The sequence below is a fragment of the Vulpes vulpes genome, chromosome 3 (genome assembly GCF_048418805.1).
Source record: "Vulpes vulpes isolate BD-2025 chromosome 3, VulVul3, whole genome shotgun sequence".
NCBI lineage: Eukaryota > Metazoa > Chordata > Mammalia > Carnivora > Canidae > Vulpes > Vulpes vulpes.
In genome coordinates, this window is record NC_132782.1 from 95,969,004 (window position 1) to 95,992,974 (window position 23,971).

Sequence of the window (23,971 nt, forward strand, 5' to 3'; positions counted from 1 at the left end):
TTGGTTTTGCTTAGGCAGCCCTCTGATGTAAAAATTGGTGGAATTTTTCCCCTACATTATCATTCATTTCTGCCCAGGATGAGAATTAGTAAATTTCATGGATTGCTTCGCATTTCTGGATTTCTAACTCTGAACTTCTGATTCCCCCCTTCTCCCCCACAGAGCCGAGAAAACTGAAGTCCTCAGTGAAGATCTGTTACAGGTAACGAAATAAAAATCTTTTTAAAGTGCTTTGTGGAAAGAGGATAAGAAACCAGACTTCCTTCGGGAGAACTGAAGTGGGTTTCTGTATGTCTGTGTACGATCTGAAAGAGCAGGAACTTGATCAGCGTGGTGGTTCCGAGCAGGAAAGAAAAGCAGTTGGGTTGCTCGGTGATAAAAAGGGGATCTGAAACCTCGGTGTCATGTTATGAAGTTCAGACGGGGCTCGTCCTGCTTTCAAACGCCAGGTGTTGGGGTGGGGTGGGGGAGGGGTCTGGCCGGCCTGGCCATGCGCTGGTGCTGGGGCCAGGTCCCGGGTCCCGGGCAGGTCGAGGGACAGTCGCTCGCTGCTGGGATAGTGTCCTTGATGGGACAGGCCCCGCCAGCTGCGGCAGAGGGCCCCACTGGCTCCGACCTAGAGTTTCGACTTCTCCTTCCATGTCACGCTTTTGTTCTGTCCAGTTCTGGGCTGAGTTGGGTCCCCAGGGACTTAGAGTCTTCGTGACGGTGACCAGACCTTGCAGAACCACTCCGAGGCCCTGAGGTGGCCTGTCATCAGCCTGGACTTGTCTTCCTCTCTGTGGGGATGGCTGTTTCCTGTGGGACCTGAGCCCTGGCCACTGCACTTCGTCGATCGACAGGCTTCTCTAACTTGCGTGCCGGAAGCTTGTTCCAGAAGGCCGGGGACCCTTTCTCTCCATCTCTTCACTCAGCCTCAACCCCCTTGATCCCACCCACCCCAGAGCATGCTGGGAAGGACAGAAGCCCTTCTGTAGGAGGTTTCTCTTTAGCCTCCTCGCTTGTGTCCTTGCCGCTCGTGTCCATGACCCACAGCAGGTGTGTGCACTTAGCCCCAGAAGACCAAAGATCTGCTCCCAGGTGTCTCTCTGGCTCTCCCTACAGAGACAAGGAGCTGATGTAGGTTAGAAGAATGTTGCTGGGACCACCCCGTGTCAGAACATCTCTCAATTATGACAGCCATCCGCAGGCACAATATCTTAGGAGTGCTTTTTTTTTTTCTTTTTTTGGACCAGAGGTTTTTATTAAGAATTAGAAGGGTTTGGGTTGTTTTTTAAGCCTATTTATGTATTTTAATGTGTTTATTTATTTATTCATGAGAAATACACAGAGAGGGGCAGAGACACAGGCAGAGGGCGAAGCAGGCTCCATGCAGGGAGCCCGATGCAGGACTTGATCCAGGGACTCCAGGATCACGCCCTGAGCTGAAAGCAGACACTCAACCACTGAGCCACCCAGGTGTCTCTTAAGAGTTATTCGACAGTGATATTGTTAAGAATATTTCCACATTGACTTTTACCATGTATCTCAACTTCATTTTCAGACTTCCAAAGATATCATTTGGTCTAGTTGACCTTTAACTGGACTGGGTTTTCATGTCTGTGTTCTCCCTCCTACCCCCCACACCAGGGATATCCAGGATCTCATTGAACCCTTGAAGCCCCAAGATGAGGCCAGAGGGCCTTGCAGCCGGTTCAAGGGTGGCAGGGTTCCCATGGAAGGCAGGCGGCGACTGTCTGCGCTTGTCCCTCTGCCCAAACATCCACTGGGGCCCCAGCAGTGTGCCAGTTTCTAGGAACGCCTTCTTTCATGACCCAGACACCTACTCCGTGTCTGCCATCACTGCCACAGATGTGTTCCCCCTTCTTTGACTATGATGAAAGACAGCAGTGGGTAAAGGTGTGCAGTCTGATGCCTCCCTACCCAGCTCTGCCCTTGACTTGCTCTGTGGCCTCAGGGATTTACTGAACCTTCCTGAGCCTCAGTTTCCACTTCTCTAAAATGGGAATATGGTTGTATCCACCCCATAGGGTTATTGGCAGGAATTAATGGGTTAAACAGGAGAGTACTGGGGAGGGATCCCAAACTACAGAGATTTTTTGTTTGTTTGTTTCTGGTATGAAACTTTCCTTAATTTGTACAGTTTTTCCAACCTCTTGGATCTCTGTAAGAGCATTTCAAGAGGCTTCTATTTTGCCTCTTGTTTTTCACTCATGAGTTCCTTTTGTTTCCGTGGAGTTTCCCTGGGAGGCTGTGAATCCCAGGAGGGCGAGAACCATAACCTATTTACTGTTGTTTTTCTAACACCTTGCACAGGGACTTGATACCTACCTGCTCTTTCTTTCTTTCTTTCTTTCTTTCTTTCTTTCTTTCTTCTTAAAGATTTTATTTAGTTATTCATGCGAGACACAGAGAAAGAGAGAGAGAGAGAGGCAGAGACACAGGCAGAGGGAGAAGCAGGCTCCCTGCAGGGAGCCCGATGTTGGATTCAATCCTGGACTCCAGGATCATGCCCTGGGCCGAAGGCAGGTGCTCAACCACTGAGCCACCCAGGGGCCCCTCCTACTTGTCCTTCAACAGATATTAAATGAACACTTTCCATTGGGATAAATCAGTGAACAAAACAGATCAAGACCCCTGTCCCTGTGGACTTTACAGTTTTCTAGTAGAAATCAGAATCAAAGTGAAATGGAGTTTGGGGGTTTTTGTTGTTTGTCTGTTTCGGGTTTGGGTTTAGCCTGTTTTCATGGCAAATAGAGTGTATATTAGTTTTCCAGTGTTTTAAAAATCTGGTCGTTATAGAAGACTAGGGGGAGGTGATGTGGCATTTCCTCCTTCTATGTACAAACATGGCTGTCAGGTCAGGGTCCTGGTGGTCGGGCCTAGGCTCCGCAGAGAAGATGTTGGGACCTTCAGGGCTCTCAAGAAAGAAACACAGAACCACGGCATCGGGTACAACGTTGCAGGGATAAAAATGCATTCTGCTTTGAATTTGTTGATTTTTCTTTAAAATAGAAAGCATCCCTAAGGGCCTGCACTCAATCTTAATGAGTCATCAGAATACACATTTTTGGCATTCCTTCCCTTGCAAAGCAGTTCTCTTTGCCATAAACAGCCATATCCCAGCAATAATATTTTGGGAAGCTAAATCGTGATGCTTGGGTCCCCTAAGTCAGTGTTCTTTGCTGCTGGCTGTCCGTTCAGCCTTGGAGGTTTATTTAAAACCAAACAAAAACAAAGCTGCACGCCCACCCTAAACCCAGTAAGGCATGATTTTGAAGACACTGACCCTGAGTGGAAATCGTGGGACATAGATTTTGATGTTCCGATGGGCTGATGTCCTGTGTGTGGAAGGCTGTGTTGCTTTCTGCAGGAGGTAGCTTCTGAATGTCCCTGTGGCTTTTTCCCACTTGGCGATGGGATTGGGCCTAAGGTGTTCCTTTGCACTTCTGCAGGCTCGGCCGCCACCACTCTGATAGCAGGTTTAGCCCGGACTCCACGGCCTCCCTGCTCATGGACTTAGCCCTTGAGAGATCTAAATCTCTCGGTGTAAGGGAGGTCAGCGGCTCTCAGCCAGGGGCTATTTCGCCCTCTGGGGGGATGTTCAGTAACGCGTGGTGACAAGCATCGATTGTCACAGCTCAGGGAATGGGGTGGGGAGAGGCCAGAGATGAAGCTGAACATACCATCATGCACAGCAGAGCCCCCCACCCCCAGAATTACCGGGTCCCAAGTGTCAGTAATGAGAAACCCTGGTATAAGTGAATGGGACCATTCCCATGTATACCCCAGAGCTAAAAAAAAAAAAAAAAAAAAAAAAAAAAAATTAGAGCACAGGATGCTGTTTCTGCCTTTGTGGCAGCACCATGTAGAAAGAGGGGTGTGTGTTCTTCAGCCCTGCGAATGGCTCGTTTGTCTCTCTGTTTTCTCAGATCGAGCGGCGCCTGGACACGGTTCGGTCAGTGTGCCACCTTTCCCACAAGCGTCTGACGGCATGCTTCCAGGGCCAGCATGGCAGCGATGCCGAGAGGAGATACGTGAGTATCAGATGTGACTCGGGGCCGGGACACTTGTGTCCCTGTGAGGCTTTGCACCCTTCAACCTTTTGGTTTTTCTCAAGCAGCATCAGCAGAGTTGCCTGCAGATTTGTACCTAATATTGCCATTTACTTTCATGACACCCGCCTGACCAGAACATTCTTTTGTGCTTAAGACCTTGCTGATCCGAAAGCCCTGCTCACCCTGAACTTACTCCAGGTGCTTTCTAAGACTCAGTGAGCCATTTGTCATTGATAAGACAATGGAGACATCTGTTTGGAATGCTTTGGTGGCAAAAAGCTGAAAGAATATCTTTAATTGACTTAGCAAAAGGACCTAATTTATTGGCTTACTGACTGGAAGGTTCCAGAAGCTGAGATGGATGTGAGGTGAGGCTTGGGCTAGCATTGTGGTGGTGTAACCAGAGCCCTGCTTTCTTCCCTTTTGCCCCTCCTGCCTTCTTCAGGGTCTGGTTTATCCCCAAAAGGGCACCTGTCATGGTCGTGGGTTGGCTACCAATGGCTTCCATGGGCTACTTGCTTCCTTGTGCATGTCCGGCAGGAGTAGGAAGTCTACCTTCCAGTAGTTTTCTTAACAGAGTGGGAAACCTTCTTTTTCCCAGTCCTTGGAAGGTAGACTTTGCCTTCTCTTTGGTTGATCTGTGTTGAGCCACAGTCCCCATTCCAGAACATTCCCATTCCACCTTGGTTATTGTGGGCAGGGGTGAGGTCGGTGAGGAGATGGGATGTGCATTGGCTTGAGCTAATCAGGACCTGTCCCTAGAGAGTGGGCTGCAGAGCTACCTGCAGCTCACAGGCTTTTATTGAGACCAGGGTGGATCCTTAGGAGAAATCAGGATGCCGTTGTAGAGAGGAAGAGGGATGGACTCCAGGAGAACCATTGAATGTGTACGTTAGTTCAAAGCATCCGGGTCCTCGTGTGCCACCCGTAGAGCCCAGCAGCCACGCTCATTTGGCAGTTCTGTCCTTGCGTTTACAAGTTCCTAGCTTAGGAGCATATGCTAACCCCTGGAAGCCCATATACCATTAAGGTGAGAGTTTCAGGGTCATACCGGAAAGCTATGATTTGCCACCGGATGTCTGAAAAGGAAGAGCAGGGATGCAGCTGATCAGTGTCACCCTCTTTTACATTTCCTACAGACATTTATGGGCTGTCTCTTGCCAGCAGGGTTATTCCTCCCTTGTGCAATACCGAGCTTGCTGCAGTAGGTATGCACTGAAGAGTGGGACTTTGCACACACCCACGATTCCAGGAATGCTCATGGCAAGTCCTGTTTGGCAGAACCAGACCCAATCCACTGGTTCTGTCCCCATGGCCCCTCTCATGCTCTTATCATGGCTTCTGCTCTACTTACCCTTTTAACATGGTGTCGTAAGGCTCTGTCCTCCTCCTTATTCCCCCAGTCACATTCCTTGGGCCACCTCCTCTGTTCTCATGGCTTCTAGCTGATGTGTTTATGCCAAGGACTTCTACGGCATTTCAACCAAGCAACAAAACTTCCTTCCCTTACTGTCTATTTTAGCACGCACAACCAGTTCTTCCTTCTGTGCTGACTCTTGAGTCCCACCCACCGTGTTATGCAAGGTAGAAACTAGGGTTTCCTGACATTCCATTTTATCCTCACCCTCCCATAGCTTCTTGATTAGCAAGCCCTGTGATTGTGAATATTTTTTGAATTCCTCACCTCTGTGCCATCTCTGCCACTTTTGCGTTAAACAAGACCTGATTACCTCGGGGATCCCTGGGTGGTTCAGCGGTTTGGCAGCTGTCTTCGGCCCAGGGTGTGATCCTTGTCGGGCTCCTTGTGTGGAGCCTGCTTCTCCCTCTGCCTGTGTGTCCCTGCCCCCCCATTCTCTTTCTCTCACTCTCACTCTTGAATAAATGAATAAAATCTTTAAAAAACAAAACAAAACCTGATTACTTCTCACCCGGATGGTGTGGTCACCTCCTGAGCTTTGCTTCCTGCCTCTAGTTGCCTTCTCTTCCAGCCTGTCTCCACCTGGATCATCAGAATGGTTTTTTCTAAAATACAAATTGATGCTGTCATCCTCCTGCCTGGAAAAAAAAAAAGAAAGAAAGAAACTTAGCTTATTGGTTCTCAGCAGGGACCAGAAGCGCACTCCTGGGGATATCTGGAAATACGTAGAGACATTTTGGGTTACTCTAGGGACTGGGGACACTAACTGGCACTCAGAGGGTGGGGACTGAGATGCCAAATGTCCTGTGGTGCCTGAATGACAGTCCTACTTTGCAAGTGGCCTGTACTGCCAGTGGTGCCTCCTTCGAGGGATGCTGGCCATTTCCCATTGTGGAGATCCGAGTCCAGGCTGTGCAGCATGCCCAGCCCTTCACGATCTGATCCTGTCTCCCCAGTGTTCCCAGTGTCTCCTGCTTCCTCTCATTGATGCCACGTGCCCTTACCCTTCACATCATGTCTCGTCATTCCCCCTCAGTGCTTTAAGACGCCATTTGGGTGTCCCATATACTCATAAAAAAACAAACAAACAAGTACTTACCAAACACCTACTGTGGTGCTACTCCAGGTGCTGGAGATATAAAATGAAGAAGCTGTAGTCTCCACCTCAAAGGTGCTCACAGCCTGGTGGGGAGAGACACACAAATGGACCATCAGAAAATGCCATGCTAAACACAGCATGCACAGGGTTTTAGGGGAGGACTGAGAATGGGCATCACAGGAGAAAAGATGTAGTCAGGGGAGGCTTCCCAGAGGAGGTGGTGTCCCAGCTATTAAAGGCAGGCAGTAAAAAAAAAAAAAAAAAAAACGGGCAGTGAGTGGCAGGTGATGGGCATATTTTCGGCAGCAAGGACAAAGGTGCCTGGCCTTATTTTGAAAACCTAGTGCCTTAGGCTTCCTTTTCCAACCTCAAACAGAAGTGCCAAGGCAGGGCTCCGAAGCTGTCTCCCCTGTGCACGTGGGAGAAGCAATCACCACGGAAAGGAGAAAAGATAACCACGGGGGTCCTACAGTGCAGAGAAATGGCAGCAGTCTCCAGGGCTCTAGAACACATAGGAAGAGCCCCGCAAAGGCCCCACGAGAGGCCCCTCTGCATGTGGAGAGGCACAAAGCGCAGGGGGTGGTCTTCTCAGTCCAATAGGGGACCATGGTGGAGCTGATGCTGTGAGTCATATGAGATGTGGAGTGGCTGCTTTTTGTGCAGTTGGCATGCATTTTATAAATTATGACTTCAGAACTTTTTAAATGAATCTCTGATGATAAAAAGAAAAAAAAAAAAAAAAAAGCCTGTCCATGCGTAGGAAGTGCTTAGCTGTGTTCGTGGAGGAGTATGGCAGTGGTAGGTAGCATCTTCATCCAGGAGCGCAGGGTTAAATCAGCAGAATGTCCCGATTTATGTACGACAGGAAACAGGATTGTTGTGGCTTTGGGTTCAGGGCCTGGAAACCACAAGGCTGTTTACAGCTGGGAGCTTGAATGATACTTGTCAAAGTAGAATCCTCTTTTTATGATTTTTTTTTCTGTCCAGAGCTCCAGAGTTGCACAAAGTATATTTCTCCTGATGATTGCATTTATCCCAGACTTAAATTCCCTTAGGAAGGCGGCATTATTGGAGCTCCTGGGCAGCACAGTTGGTTGTGTCTGACTCTTGGCTTTTGCTCAGGTCATGGTCTCAAGGTCATGAGATCAGGTCCCAGGATGGGCTCTGTGCTCAGCACAATCTGCTTGGGACTCTCTCTCCCTCTCCCGCTGCCCCTCCACACCCCTGGTCACACACTCACTCTTTCTCTAAAGTAAAATAAATCTTAAAAAAAAAAAAAAAAAAGTCAGACAGCATTCTTAAAATGTATGAATTACCCTCACTGTGATCTAGGTCCCCTGCCCATCCTCTCCTGTCTTCCTGGTGTGGAAGTGCAGAAGCTGGAAATGTCTCCTTGTGGGGCAGGTAATGCTTGCTATTGACTTAGTTGAAAACAACTTGAGAAAATGAGAGATGGGTAAATAGAGTTGTTATTTATCTTTACGTTCCAATATACTGTATTTGGATAGGCTGCATATTTACATGGTCAAAACCCAGAATAGACAGAAGAACATAAAGCAAGGTCTTGCCCGGTCCTGTTCCCCAGGCACCGTGCTGTCCTCTCCAGAATGAGCAGCACTAGTCGTTTCTTGTATACCCTTCCAGAGATATTCTCTACAATGCAAGCAAATGCGGCGTGCGTCGCATGGAGCCCATTGATAGTGGGAAAGGCAGGTGGCCCGTAAAGGTCAAGGTTCGACAGTGGCACACCAAGACGGACCCTGTGTTCTTGCCGTGAGGGCCCTTTCTAGTGAGGAAGCAGAATCACATGGATCTGTTAGCAGATCCTGTGGTATCCACAACCCACTTTCCAGGGACTTCCCAGGCCCCTGATAGCCATATTCTGAGATGAGCCCTCAACCAGTGGTGGAGAGGAGCTGAACTGGGGCGCAGGCCATGGGCGTGGAGGTCTGGCTCTGTTGCCCCTCACCGGGGTCCCCGGCCAATCCACCTGACCTCCCCCAGGCATCAGGTTCCCTGACTGGACAATTAGAGCATTAATCCGATGACCCTTATGGTCATTTCCAGCTGAAAAACAGATGTGTGAGAGGAAAATGCATGGCTTTGTGCTTAAATCCTGGAAGAAAACCTTTTCCGATATTTAGCCAGATACTTTTAGATACTTACTTAGAGCTGTATAGTTATGATTACAGCCAAATTAAGAGCCAGTTTATGAGTAAGTATTCTAGGGGCTGTGGGGTGCCTGGGTGGCAAAGTCGTTAAGGGACCAACACTTGGGTTTTTTTTCCTTTTTTTTTTTTTAATAAGATTTTATTTATTTATGGGGTACCTGAGTGGCCCAATCAGTGAAGTGTCTTTGGCTCAGCGGGGAACCTATTTCTCTCTCTCCCTCCGCTCCCCTGCTTGTGCTTTCTCTCTCTCTCAAATAAATGACTAAAACCTAAAAGAGTGTGAGGAGAGGGATGAGAGAGAATCTGAAGCAGATTCCACGCTGAGCAGAGACGGACATGGCGCTTGATCCCACAGCGGTGAGATCATGACCTGAGGCGAAAGCAAGAGTTGGACGCTTAACCGACTGAGCCACCCATGCAGCCCCCGCTCTTGGTTTTGGTTCAGGTCATGATCTCAGTGTCATGGTGTCTGGGGTCATGAGATCAAGCCCCAGGTTGGACTCAGGGTGGAGTCTGCTTTTCCCTCTCCCTCTCCCCATCCCCCATTTGTGTTCTATCACTTTCTCTCTTCCTCAAACAAATAAAATCTTTAAAAACGGTAACAGCAACCACAACAATAATACTAGCAGCTGGCATTTACTGAATTATTTTACCACGTGCTTGGAATATCTCCATAGACAGACAGCCGTAGGACACTCGCACTGTTATCATGTCTCTGGATCATCTATGCTTGAGGACATGGGCGCAGAGGCAAAGTCCCATAACTTCTACCTTTGAGACCAGAACCTGAACCGAGACAGGCTGTCTCTTATCTGTACGGTTTGCCTGGAGGAGAAATCACTGAAGGGTGACCTAAAGCAGGTCATTGAGAATGGGTGTCAATAATAGTGAAACCAACACAATGTCTTTTTCTGCTTTCCAGAAAAAACTCCCTCTGACCGCTCTTGCTCAGATCATGCAAGAAGCATCGACTCAACTGGAAGACTCTCTGCTGGGGTAAGTGTTGGCTGCTTTCAGGCAGAGAGCGCAGTGCCCTGTGAGTCAGTGGGAGTGTGTAGGTGGGTGGTGTGTGTGACAGCCATCTGTGTGATAGAGGGACCGTGAGCATGATGGCGTGGAGCATCCACCGGGAGAACGACGCAGTCTCTGTGGGGAAAAAGTGGGACACGGCCACTGGGATGGTAGAGAATCTTCCATTGAATAGGAACAAAGATGGAGTTGGTTGAAAGGGCTGCTAGTAGTACGCCTGGGTGGCTCAGTGGTTGAGCATCTGCCTTTGGCTCAGGGTGTGGTCCCGGGTCCTGGGATCGAGTCTCACATCGGGCTCTCCACAGGGAGCCTGTTTTTCCCTCTGCCTGTGTCTCTGCCTCTCTGTGTGTCTCATGAATAAATAATTAAAATCCTTTAAAAAAAAAAAAGGGAGGGGTGCTGCTTGCAAAAGTAATTGGTAGGGTCCATATTTATACCTCTGAATTTGGGTATAAAGAATAATAAGTCCTTTCCGTGTTCCAGCTGTTGACTCAGGTTTACAAACTCTGACTGGCCCCTTCTGGTCCTTAAGAGTCACTTCCTAGGGCGCCTGGGTGGCTCAGTCGTTCAGGCATCTGCCTTCGGCTCAGGTCATAATCCCGGGGTCCTGGGATTGAGCCCTGCATCAGGATCCCTGCTCAGCAGGGAGTCTGCTTCTCCCTCTGCTCCTCCCCTGCTTGTGCTCTCGCTCTCTCTCTCTCTCTCAAATAAATAATATTAAATCTTAATAATAAAAGAGTCCCTTCCTTTAAGGGTGGTCACCATAATATCAATCGTGGTTATCTCAAAATGGTGTTATATCTGAATTATTTGGATTTTTTTATTTTTGCAGGAAGCATGTGTTCTTTAATAATTTTTCAAAATCTAAAAAAAAATAATAATTTTTCAAAATCTAATAATGAAAATGTTTCAGTTAAGAGGGAAGGTTGACTGTCCTTCTACTTGCATCTGTGTGAAGCTGGTGTCCTTTTATCCCCTCTGCTCTCTCCAGCTGTACAGTGGGCTTTGCTTTCCGGCTGCCATGCATGGACTTTGACTTCACATTTCCTGGGGCCTGTCCTGCTCCATGGCCTACAACTCTTCCTTTGTTCTTTGAAGGATGATGGTTTCCCCTCACTCTTTACCCTTTCTCCGTCCTCTCCATGCTCTCATATTGGGGACAATGGCCCTGGATGGGGGGCAGGAGCGTGGCGCACGTGTCCATGCCAGCGCCCCTGTTCCCTCCAGTTTGGTTGTGTCCCAGTTTTTCTCCTTCATACTGTCGTCGTCAGCACAGCTGCTTCAAGAGTGCTTGCTCTGCACTAGCACTGTTCCACGTGCTTTCCAAGTAGTCACTCACTGAGTCCTCCAGACAACCTAGGAGGGAGCCTGTATTGCCACTGCCATTCTACCACTGAGGAAATTGACAGACAGAGAGAGTAAGTCCACTGCCCCAGACCACACAGCTGGTGAACGGCCAAGCCTGTATCCCAACTCAGGCAGCTTGGCACCAGAGATCATGTTCTTAATGACAGCACCAAGGCCGTCTCATGCCCGCGCCACACACGTTACTCTTTCAGTAGAACCCCATGGAGATCTTGAAGGGGAGAGCAAGGAGGGAGGTAAGATGAGAGAGGGAGTGTCAGGATGAGAGCAGTCGCCTCACTGGCACCCGTCCTCCTTGTGACATCAGCTATATGCTTACAGGGAAGCAAAAGGAAACATGATTGTTAGCCCATGGTCTCTTCTACCCAGTGGAAAACCAGCACTCGCAGTAACTCTGGAGAAAACACTGCCTAGGCTGGCCTCACTCACAGACACAAAACAGCATAGAATGAACTTTCGGTAGGATTCTAAAGAATTTCAACACGCTTTGCAGGACACGTGCCTTGAGAACCTAATCCTAGAGTTATCACCTCACGTTCACATACCTGCCTTACACATAACACACAAAGTATACCCACGATAGTCCTTTTCATTTTATTTATTCATTTTTTAAAGATTTAATAAATTTAATGTTTTATAGCAACAGATGAAACATTAACCCAGCAATATAGTTATCAGTTTAACGGATGCATAAGACACATTTGATAATGCCCATGAACAGTCGTTTTGATTTTAAAGCACAGATCTGGGTATGCCTGGGTGGCCCAGTGGTTGAGCATCTGCCTTTGGCTCATGGAGTGAGACTGGGGTCCTGGGATTGAGTCCTCCCCAGGGGGAGCCCGCTTCCCCCTGTGCCTGTGTCTCCGCTTCTCTCTCTGTGTCACTCATGAATAAATAAATAAAATCTTTTAAAAAGTAAAAATAAAGCACAGATCTGTGGACTCACATTTTGGGTGACACCCCAAACTTCTAATGTTTTTAAGGTTCTACTGTGTGGCACCGTAATGTGTTCCCATCCTGTAGTGAGCAGCACTGGCCTGATATGGTACTGACCTACCTGACTTACTGAGCATACGCTTGTTGTGGGGGTGTCTTGTGTTTTTAAAGGAAGATGCTGGAGACATGTGGGGATGCTGAGAATCAGCTGGCTCTCGAACTTACTCAGCATGAATCCTTCGTTGAGAAAGAGATTGTGGATCCTCTGTGCAACATAGCAGAGGTGAGTTCTTTCACCGGGCCACACAGGAGAGCCACGATTGGTGGGGGACGCATGATGAATGGTTTGCTTGTGTCTACAGTTTTAACAGTAATCAGCGGCTTTGACATATGCTTCTTTTTAGAAAGAAGGGGAATAAATGGCGGGTACAAAATCTTATGCCTAAGAGGGAAAAAAAAAAGTAAATTAATTATGCCCTTTCAAATGTTAAGTTTAAAACCCAAAGCTCATCCTATTTCATGTGTGGTTTGTGCTTTCTAGCTGGAGATCCCCAACATCCAAAAACAGAGGAAACAGCTTGCTAAATTGGTGTTAGACTGGGATTCAGTCAGAGCCAGGTAAGGTAGAGCTATGAAAATAACTTCTCCCAGCAACCATCCTCATCCCCCCACACAGGTGAGGGAAAGGTCACTCGGTGGACAAAATGCAGGTGTCCAGATTCACGCACTTGACCCACAGACCAAGTCACACCCACTTACACCTGCTTTTAGGGCTCATTCTCCCAAGTGTGGCAATGGAGATGATGTTAGAACATCCTGTTGTTAGTGAATCTCAGCAGTCAAAGGAGGCAGAAAAAAAGGAAAAGACAGAAACTTAAGTAAGTGTCTTAAGGGGCGAAGAGTCAGTGGCTAACCGTTCTAAGAGCATTTGTTGCTAGGGTAGCAGAGGGTAGGAATAAGTAGATCTCTGATCTTAGCAGTTCTGAGGGACCTGCCATGTCCAAACCCCATGTGGTTGTGGTCTTTCACAATCCAATGCTGCATTCAGGAGGGAGCAATGCCTGTAAAACTCAGTAACCATCTCTGAGAGCTGCTGACTTGTGGGTTGGTGCTGGATGGCTGTCTGCCGTGCTTCCTGGCAGGACTGCAGCCTGGCTGTGTCCCCGAGGGCATCTGCATCCGTGACTTATGTGGCTTTTTCCTCCGGTGACAGTGGGCTTTTTCCTATGGAGACAGAGCCCCGGGCCCCATCCTTCCTCAGACTTTATCACAAGGACTGCTAAACTTTCTATAAAAGGAAATTAAAAAAACAACAACCTTTCTGTAAAAGGCCAAGTAGTGAATATTTTCAGCGTTGCACCCCGGGTGGTCCCCGTTACAGCTATTCAACTGCACTGTGTAGCATAAAAACAGTGCTGGACCATAAGGAAATGAAAGCGTGGTGTGTTCCAATAAAACTCCATTATTATTTTTTTAAAAGGTGGCTCTGTTAGCTCTCTGGTTTGTTTATTTTTTTAATTATTAAAGAATAATTGGCATACAATATTGTATATTTTTTACGTGCACAACTTTGATGCGACAATTCTATGCATTGCTCTGTGCTCATCACAATAAGTGTCATGACCATCTGTCCCCATAGAAAGTTATTACAATATTATTGTGTTGCCTATGCTGTGGCTCTTCATCTCTGTGACTCATTTTGTAGCTTAATTCTCATTGCAGTCCTGTGAGGTCGATGTGATTATTTCTCTTTGGCAAATATATGAGGATACAGCCCTCATTTCCTGAGCTTCTACCCATCACAGGTCTTTTTATTGCAGATTTAGAACATCTGTAGCATTTCTACAATATAGCATTTCCTTGTTTCTAAGCATTTCTGCTTGTTTCTAAGATGCCACTGAGTATCCTGCACCACTGATTTAATATTTACTTTTTGGGTGGAGGGTGTCAGGGAGAAACACCACTCGATTTAATGTACAAGTCACTTTTAAGACATGTCCTGAGTTAAGAAACGTCGAGATCATAAAAGGTATACATCTGGGCATTAGCACATGGTAAAAGTAATTGCCACCACTTACTGGCCACTGGCCACATGCCAGGTATTGAGCTCGTTTGATCCTTCCACCGGTTGCTATTTATTGGCTCATTGATGTTTTCACCAGGTCTCAGTGGGGTGCTTACTGTGTCAGACTCTCTGCTAGGTATTACATGCAGAGACCCCTCAATGACGATTGGAGAGGGAGCAGGATTTCGTGGGTTAGGGAATACCCCTTACTCTTGAGAAGAGACCTCTTTTACAGATACGGGTGGAACCTCCCAGAATGTCTGCATGACTTGCTTCATGCCTTCGAGATGATAAATGTCAGAGCGAGGGTCCTGTCTGCACCCCTCCATGTTCCTTGTACACCTGTGATTAAATCCTCAGGCCTGGACCAGGCGTGGAGGCCACTGTGAGGTAGAGTTTGGGCTCAAGATAAAGAAGAATGTTCTAATGGTTAATTAAATGAGGCCATGAATGCTCCTTACTGGAGTTGGTTGAGTGACATCATAGATGCTTATCTGCCACAAAGTTTACGTCTATAATACATGTATTTATCCCGGAGGGGATTTCAACACTGATTCTTGATCTGCCTTCGTGGTCTTGTTCGCTTAACCAATCAAAGCAGGTATTAGAGAAACAAACAGTTGAATATTTCTTTTTTTTTTTTTTTTTTAATTTATTTATTTTATTTTTTTTTAATATTTCTTCTTTACTTATTCCCATGGCTTTTCCCTGGAGGGAAATGATAATCACTAATGACTAAGTACTCCTCATTTTCTAAGTAGGAATCCATTATACGGCAGATATTATCGGTACACACACACACATATGCATAAATATTTGTCCTGTCCCTGACTCCTTATGATGGTTCTGCAAGGCATCTTGTTTTACAAATGAGGTTATTGAGGCACAGAGAGGTTAAGTCATTTCCTGAGGTCACACAGCTAATGACAGGGAGAGCCAGTTTTCAAACCTGAGCATGTCAGACTCCGAGGTCCATGCTCTGTCAACTACGTGACATCGCCAGCTGGGCAAGTGTGCCAAAGGCCTGCTTTGGAAGAGTGCCTCACCTCGGGAACTAGAAAGAAGGCAAAGCAGCATGCTATCTGGGGTGCGGTGCAGCAGCTGGGAAGCTTGAGGAGTTGCTAGCATGGGTTTTCATCTCCTAATATCCATGTTTATGTTTCAGTTGTTGAAACTTTCCAGAATACTCCAACAGAAGGTCAAAGCCTACTTGAAAACCACACAGAAAAAAAAAGAAAAAAAAAAAGAAAAAGAAAAGCACACAGAAAAGTGTTATAGATTATTATCCCCATGCACTCCCCTATTCTTGCTATGATAGAATTCTTCCTTTGTTCAGTCCTCTTGACCTATTGAAAAGGGAATGTAAATATTCCACATTATGCTTCAGATTTGCTATAACTTTTGTCTTTAGAATATTAATTCTAAGAAATGTTTTTAATTCTACAAGTACTTTCCTCGCTGTGGATTGCTAGCTGCATGACTGAAGTTCTGGATTTTACTTGCCGGAAGTGATCACAGATGAGGATGGTAGCAGGAAGAGTCATAGGAGTCCAAGAGCAGGATTGACTCCCAGTGACTCAGGAACATTCCAGGTCAAAGGAGGAAAGCACATGGGCTGTTTGATGGCAAGGATGGCACGATTAGACACTCTAGGAAAGGGGTTTCACGGCATGATTTCTAGCAGCGGGGCGTGTGTGAGACAAGGTGGGGTAGATTATTCTCAGAGCGGACAGCTGTGCAAGAGTCCTGTCATGTTGAGGAGCTCCTGGCTCTTTTTGCTTGCTTCCATTTCTGGAAGATAAACTCAAGAGAAGCCGACATCCTAGGTATGCTGCCCAACCCAGGTAGAATCTATCTCCCCGAGGGCCTTGACTCTCTACAAGGTTGAATATGTGCAGCTGGTTCTCAGGTGCTGGTTGCCCCATGTTTTGCAGGTGGAACCAGGCTCACAAATCTTCAGGAACCAACTTCCAGGGGCTTCCGTCAAAAATCGATACCCTAAAGGAAGAGATGGATGAAGCTGGAAATAAAGTAGAGCTGTGCAAGGTACAAGACTTTCCTGAATACTTTGTTCTTGAGGATCCCTGGGTGGCGCAGCGGTTTGGCGCCTGCCTTTGGCCCAGGGCGCGATCCTGGAGACCCGGGATCGAGTCCCGCATCGGGCTCCCGGTGCATGGAGCCTGCTTCTCCCTCTGCCTGTGTCTCTGCCTCTCTCTCTCTCTCTCTCTGTGACTATCATAAATTAAAAAAACAAAACACTTTGTTCTTGCATCAACCTGGTGCTTGCAAATGACAGAGGAAAGGTCAAATATTGCAGATTATTGAGTGTGCCACACAAGTCCTATCAGAATACTCTGAATGACAGGAAAGGGGGGTTTTAGTTTGTTTTTCCTTCTTTATTTTCTAAGACCCTGCATGACTTTGTTCAGAATAAAACATTCTTTGAAAAAAATTCAAGTAGGGTATTTTTTTAAATGACAATAATGTCTGAGCTCATTTAAAATAAAGAATAGATGAAAAAAGGGCCAAAAAAACCGTAGCAAAACATACAAGGTTACAGCAATTAAAACAGTGCACAATAGGGGTGCCTGGCTGGCTCAGCCAGTGAGCCGGTGACTCCTAATCTCAGGGTTGTACGTTTGAATCCCACATTGGGTATAGAGTTTTGTTTTGTTTTGTTTTGTTTTGTTTTTAGATTTTATTTACTTATTAGAGAGAGAACATGAGAGCACGAGCTGAAGGGAGGGCAGAGGGAGAAGCAGACTCCTCCCTGAGTAGGGAGCCTGATGCAGGACTCCATTTCAGGACTCTGGGATCCTGACCCAAGCCAAAGACAGACTCTCTGCTGACTGAGCCAGCCAGGTGCCGTACATTTTATTTTATTTTAAATTTTTATTTATTTATTTATTTGGAGAGAGCATGAGCTGGGGAGGGACAGAGGAAGAGGGAGAGAATCTCAAGCAGACTCCACACTGAGCAAGGAGCCCTACACAGGGCTTGATCTCTTGACCCTAAAATCATGACCTGAGCCAAAATCAAGAGTCAGACACTCAACCATTAAGCCACCCAGGAGCCCTCCAAAATAAAATCTTTAAAAAAAAAAAAAAAAAAAAAGTACAATAGGCACAAAAATAGTTCTGCAGAATAGCTAGGCTTTCTACAATTAATGCTATTATTCTAAATAATTGAATATATACTAAAGGGATCATCATATATCTATAGAGAAGGAAAGGATTACTTTTTAAATGTTGCTAGAATTGGTTTATAATTGGAAAAAAACAGAACTTTTAAAAACGTTAATTTTTTTTTATTTTTATTTATTTGTTCATGAGAGACACAGGGACATTGACAGAGGGAGAAGCAGGCTCCTTGCAGGGAGGCTGATTGATTCCCAGACCCAAGATCATGCCCTGAGCCAAAGGCAGACGCTCAACCACTGAGCCACCCAGACGTCCCAAGAAATAGAACTTTTTAACTCATAAAATAAATTCCAGATGAGATGGTTAAGTGATCTCATTCTCTGTGCATCTCTCTGTGAAGATAAATCTTTATTCCAAATGTTGAGATGGTAAAGAAACAGGTGTTTGGTGCATCTTCAGATTTAAGTTTTCCTTCCTCTTATTATTCATCATTTTCCAAAAATGGTGTCTCTTCTTTTAGATAGTATTAAGACTGTAATATTTTAGTTTGTTCAGGTCACACTGTAATTCATTCTTCAAGACAGTGAACTTTAAGATTGGTTAACTGCAGCAAAATGGCTTGTTTAAAATAACATAGAGACGAGGAATTAAAACTGGACTAAGTCATGCCATGCATGCAATTAAGTGCCTCTGATAAAATAGTCCCATAGTGGTTTATTGTTCAGAAGAGTTGTAGCTTTGCTAGTGGCATTACAGAGCATTCCTCAGATCCAGTCTAAGCTGGATCTTGGCTACTGGCTGCTTAGACATAAATGTGGCAGAGATCTTAGGAGTCTGAACTGGTATGTTATGGGCTGAAGCATCTTCTCTCAACTTCCATGTCATAATTTCTCATTTCAAATGGTGAAAACCTGTGACGATAGTCTCTGTCTCCCTTTTTACTGACTTCTATGATTTCCTGAGATCTAAATACTTTTTCACTGTTTTTCTTTAACTAGGTCTCATCTACTGTATAATTTACATCGAGTTTTGAATTTCATTTACTGCATTCTTCAGTTCTAATTCTTCAAAGTCAGTGTTTTTTGATAGTGTTATTGTTTTCTAGTGCTTCTTTCTTTTGTCACGTTTAATCATTTTATATGTACTTATCGTAACAGTCTTTGGGAATTCTGTTTCCTCTGCAAGAATTTGCTTCATGGTGGATTGTTTCCTCCTGTGTTTTGCAGTTTTGTACTGCAAGCTCATTTTAAGAGACTTTGTCTCTGGGACTCCTAGGGATTGGGAGTGATTCTCCCCAGAGAGCGTGACCAGTGCCAGGCCCTTTTTAACTAACCTTTCTCGGTTTGAGGATCCCCCACACAACATATATAGTAAACTCAAACTCCAGACCTTTGCGAAAGCAGATGTAAAATGTTTGTCAAATCCAGGGAAATGTTTTTACTTTCCCAGACCCAGAGCCCAACACAAAATGCATATACTCTAGTCTTGCCATATACTGCTGAGCAGATGTTTCCTAATCTACCCTGTCATCAGAGGAATAGTTCCTTGGGAATGTTTGTGTGGGATGTACGTGTGCTTGTCTGTTACAGTTCCTCACTTCACCAGGCTCAAGGATTCATTTTCTTTTTTTTTTTTTTTTAAGATTTTATTTTATTTATTTATTTTTAAATATTTTATTTATGAGAGACACATAGAGAGAGACAGAGACTTAGGTAGAGGGAGAAGCAGGCTCCCTGCGGGGAGCATGCTGTGGGACAGGACCCCAGGACCCTGGGATCATGACCTGAGCAAAAGGCAGATGCTCACCCATTGAGCCACCCAGGCATCACTAAGATTTTATTTCTCTATTTGAGAGATAGTGTGTGCATGGAGGAGAGTCAGAAGGAAAAAGAATCTCAAGCAGACTCTTCACTAGCAGGGAGCCAGAGGTGAGCCTCCATCCCAGGACCATCAGATCACGACCTGAGCTGAAAGCAGACGCTTAACAGACTGAGCCACCCAGACACTCCCAAGACTTCATTTTCCGTCTTCTGACCCCATGTGAGCACTAGACTCAATCATCTTGGCCATCAAGGTGGCACAAACTCACTGAGGTCACCTCCAGCTTCCACTAGTGCCAGGCCTTTTCTCCTCCCTTTTTTTAAAATTTATTTTTCAAATTTCATTTAAATTCTATTTAGTTAACATATAGTGTAATAGTAGTTTCAGGAGTAGAATTTAGTGGTTCATCACTTACATACAACACACCCTGCTTAGCACAGGTGCCCTCCCCCTGTCCCTCCCCCATTTAGCCTGTCGCCCCCCCCACACACACAGACACCTCCCCATCAGCAACCCTATTCATTTATTATAGTTTAGAGTCTCTTTGGGGCTCCTGGCTGGCTCAATCAATAGAGCATACAACTCTTGATCTTGGTTGGGGTTTGAAAGTTCATGCCCCATATTGGCCTTGGAACCTACTCACAAAAAGAAGAGGGTCTTTCTTATGGTTTGCTTCCCTCTTTTTTTTCCCCCTGTGTTTATATGTTTTGTTTTGTTAAATTCCACATGTGAGTGAAAAGCCTTTTCTTTTCCCTTCTTTTCTTTCTTCTCTGCCCTGCCCTCTTTCTCTTTTCTTTCTCTCCCTCTCTTTTTTGAGGGTGTAGAGGTGGGGATCCGTGAATTACTCTGTTGCTTTCCTGGTTATTCTAAAAGAATTTTTGTTGCTCCAAACTAGCATTTCCAGATATTTTTCATAAAGGAGGCCTTCGTGTTCATTTGTGCACTGAAAGCAGAAGACAGTACATTTTATAAACACATACGTAATTAAAATATAATCTAGGATGTCTATAATTTGAATATATCAGATTAATTAGAATGTAATTCTAAAAAAAATAAGGAAAAGTAGGATATATTTCTGTCCAATTGGCTAATCTATCACTCTTTTTAAAAATATTTTATTTATTTATTCATGAGAGATACAGAGGGGGAGGGGTAGAGAGAGAGAGAGAGAGAGAGAGAGAGGCAGAGGGAGAAGCAGGCTCCCTGCAGGGAGCCCGACGTGAGACTGGATCCCAGGTCTCCAGGATCAGGCCCTGGGCTGAAGGTGGTGCTAAACCACTGAGCCACCCAGGCTACCCTAATCTATCACTTTTTAAATAATTTAATTTTGTATAAGCAATTCATCTACATAGTTCAAATATCAAAAGAGCCACCTGGGTGGCTCAGGTGGTCTGCCTTCAGCTCAGGTCATGATCTCAGGGTCCCGGGACTGAGTCCTGCATCAGGCTGTCTGCTCAGTGCAGAGTCGGCTTAAGATTCTCTTTCTCTCCCTCTGACCACTCCCCTATACACATATGCTCTCTCTGTCTCTAAAATAAATAAATCTTTGGAAAAAGTAGAAAACCATAGAGTGAAGTCTTTTCTTCCATCTTTGTCCTGCTTCTACTGAACTCCTACTGCTCACCAAAGGTAACCCCCTGTTGTCAATTTCTTGTTTTTTTCTTCCAGAGATATTTTTAATCAAATGTAGCAGCAAAAATATAACATTTCTTTCTTTCCTATTTTTACACAGATGGTAACACAGCATTAGTAATGCTCTATACTTCACTTCTTAATAAGGAATATGAGCCGTGTATCTGGAGATCTTGCCATATCATTCCCCTAAGAAGCTTCCTTCGTTCTTTCTCTTTCTCTTTCTCTTTCTTTCTTTCTTTCTTTCTTTCTTTCTTTCTTTCTTCATTCATTCATTGTCATCCTAGTAATGACATGTTTTTTTTTTTTTTTAAGATTTCATTTATTTATTTGAGACAGAGAGAGAGAGGGGGGCACGAGTGGTGAGGAGGAGCAGAGGGAGAGACAGAAGCAGACTCCCCGCTGAGCAGGGAGCTCGATGCAGGGCTTGATCCCAGGACCCCGGAATCATGACCTGGGCTGAAGGCAGATGCTCAACCAACTGAGCCCCCCAGGCACCTTTCCCAGATGAGGGGCATTTAATCCGTGGCTCTTTCCGTGACATTTTGCTCTGAGAGCCCATGGATCTTAATTCTCAGATACCATTTTCTTCAGTGACCTGTCTTCTCTTCTGCTCACCAGGATCAACTAGCAGCAGATATGTACAGCTTTATGTCCAAAGAAGGGGAGTATGGCAAATTCTTTGTTACGGTAAGCACCTTCCCTTGACAAAATACGAACACATTGTAAAAATTGAGTCATTTTAGCTTTCTTTTGCAAAAGATTTCATTTTTGGTTTTGCTCACCATTGTGTGTGTGTCCATCTGATGCTAACGTTACTTTTGTTTTTGAATGTGGGTCTGTTCTCAGTTATTAGAAGCCCAAGCAGATTACCATAGAAAAGCATTAGCAGTCTTAGAAAAGGCCCTTCCCGAAATGCGAGCCCATCAAGGTAATGTAACCTGCGTGCTGGCTGATGCCCCTTTCCTAAGCCTCTGCCACTTCCGCCTCTGTTCTTCTTCCCCTGACTCCTTTGCATGCATCTCCTCTGGCTAACGCCTCTCTGCCTCGGAGAGTACTGTCTCCCAGCATAATTTCATCTTTCCTCGCCGCATTCTCTAATTTCTTCCAACCCAAATTAACATACTAATGGGACATTCTCAGTTCCCCTGACATCTTCAGTGGAAGAGGGAGCTGGACCCTTTGGGCTGTGCCTGTGTGTGTTTTCCCGTCTTATCCTTTCCCAAGTCAGTTATTCATTCCGTTGGGTTTAATTCTGACCCTGTGATTCCAAGAGCGTATGTTCTAGGGAAAAGAGTGTGGACCTTCTAAAAGGAACTTGAGAAGTCAGTACTCGATACTCCCTCATCAACGTGACTAAATCGTAAGGCCACAGCCACCTCCTTCCCCCTCTTCCTTGCAGTCCCACAAGGCTCTGGATCTTAGTGCTAACATTCTGCTCACCGTAGACTTCACCCACAAGCCACGAATGGACTGAGCTTTCTCCTGATGTTTAGTTTAACCCGAGCACTAAAGCTCTTGACTCTCTCTGACTGCCGTCAGAACACGTAGCAGCAGAGATCAGTGAGCCCAGTTGAGGCAGAAGTTGCTCTGCCTTCTTTGGACCTATCATACTATTTTTCTGGTGTAGAGCCCATACGTGGAGCTTAGGGTCCCCCTGCAGAACCTCTGGTCTGAGCTGACAAGGAGCAGCCAGGCGCTGCGTGTGGTGACTCTGTGATCTGGACAGCAAGTCAGCAGGTGTGTGGGCGGGATATATGTGTGGGGGGTGTGCGTAACCCACTGGCACCCTCAAGGATGCCACTTCTCCCCTAAATTTGAGGAGGTCCCAGCACCTTCTGGCTTTGTGCCTGAAAGGCTTGGGAGTAGAGAATTAGAAAATTCTGTATCTCCACCAACTTGCAAAATCTGATCTTCATCCATCCTGGGTCCATGTGTCTGATCGACCCTTCCTACGATGAGTTGTCCTTGCTTTCCTAAGTGATCCCATTTCTTGTTCGTGGATGATGAGGTTGAGTCACAGTGCACAGGAGCGAAGCTGCTGGCAAACACTCAGCCTTGCAAGGGGCAGGCGCTTGCCGGGCAAGTTCCAGATGCCAAGAGCGGTGTATTTGTGGGATGCCTGCTGTGCGCCCGGCCCTGTGTAGAAAAAAGCAGGAATCATCTCTGCCTTGAATTAATTAAAATCTGGTTTTAAGATGACTAATAAGCACAAAGAAAGAGAAGATTGGGTTTGGGGAGCATGACTTTTTTTTTTCTCTTTTTAACTGTTTTTCCCCCTCAAGGCTCTTGTCCCTAGAGAAGTATATCAGCAAGTGACAGGGAACAGGAAGAGGGCAGGAAGGAGGCTGAGGATGTAGCAGGGGGCTGGCGTGCGGGGTGGAAACCCAGCGAAGGAGACGAGATCCGTCTTTCTCTGTGGGGTTGCCACACCTTGGGCTTCAGCCGCTGCCTCCTCCGCCTGTCCTCCTGTCTCCCTGCCGTCCTAGTTCCTGTCTTCCTCTTCCTTTTTCTTCTTCTATTTCCAGAAAGACTCAGAGCATTCTTACTGTAGGGGAAAAACCACCTTGACCCCCCACCCCCACCCCCCGTGTCCCCAGGCGCTGCCATCTCACCCACGTGGTCAGCTGATGGGACTTGGTACCCACCTGTCCGTAGCCCGGGGCCCTGTTGCGTCTCATCCTCCTGTTCTTCTGGGAGGCTGTCTGAATGACTCTTTTCCTCTTGTCACCCCATCACACGGTGCAGTCTTGCATCTGCTCCCAGTCACCCTTCAATTGAGATTACTGGGTCACCTGGGTAGCTCACTCGGTTAGGCATCTGGCTTCGGCTCAGGTCATGATCCCAGGTTCCTGGCATCAAGCCCCACATTGGCTCCCTGCTCAGCTGGGAGCCTTCTCCCTTTCCTTCCAGCTTGTGTTCTCTCTCTCTCTCAAGTAAATAAATAAAATCGCTAAAAAAAAAAAGTAAAAATACTGCAGCTCCCAGTTGAACCAGGGCTCTTAATTGTAGCATCCTGACATCTGATGTCGCTTGGACTGTCTCCTTTGATGGCATGTGTGCCCCATTGCACCTCATCTTTCATTCTTAGGGGTGTGCTCATCCCCCTCCTGTCCCTCTTGTCCCCAGAGTCCCCTCCCAGTGCTAGCCCCCATGTCACCGGTGTCTTCACCCTCACAGCCTCCCCAGTGCTGGTTCCCTCTGAGGGCCGGCTGTCCCCTGAAACTCCACACATTCC

General features: G+C 46.2%; 1 protein-coding gene and 1 long non-coding RNA gene across 11 annotated transcripts in view; one reads left to right on the forward strand and one right to left on the reverse strand.

Annotated features, from left to right (window-relative positions):
* The window catches only part of LOC112908305 (rho GTPase-activating protein 17), a 101,799-nt gene that overhangs the window by 45,037 nt on the left and 32,791 nt on the right, over positions 1-23,971 (forward strand). For all 10 annotated transcript variants that reach the window (XR_012000203.1, XR_012000204.1, XM_072751320.1 and 7 more), the window contains 8 exons: positions 163-202; positions 3,933-4,037; positions 9,668-9,741; positions 12,247-12,358; positions 12,617-12,693; positions 16,075-16,186; positions 21,355-21,423; positions 21,583-21,664. Coding sequence is in view for 8 of the 10 variants with exons in the window: in XM_072751320.1 (XP_072607421.1) it covers positions 163-202; positions 3,933-4,037; positions 9,668-9,741; positions 12,247-12,358; positions 12,617-12,693; positions 16,075-16,186; positions 21,355-21,423; positions 21,583-21,664 (671 nt within the window). In the remaining 2 variants the exon portion in view is untranslated. The remainder of the gene's footprint in view (positions 1-162; positions 203-3,932; positions 4,038-9,667; positions 9,742-12,246; positions 12,359-12,616; positions 12,694-16,074; positions 16,187-21,354; positions 21,424-21,582; positions 21,665-23,971) is intronic.
* LOC140598085 (uncharacterized) lies at positions 20,959-23,933 on the reverse strand. The gene is made up of 2 exons (XR_012000205.1): positions 23,382-23,933; positions 20,959-22,872 (listed from the first exon to the last, which is right to left on the reverse strand). It is a non-coding gene; the product is annotated as an uncharacterized lncRNA (long non-coding RNA).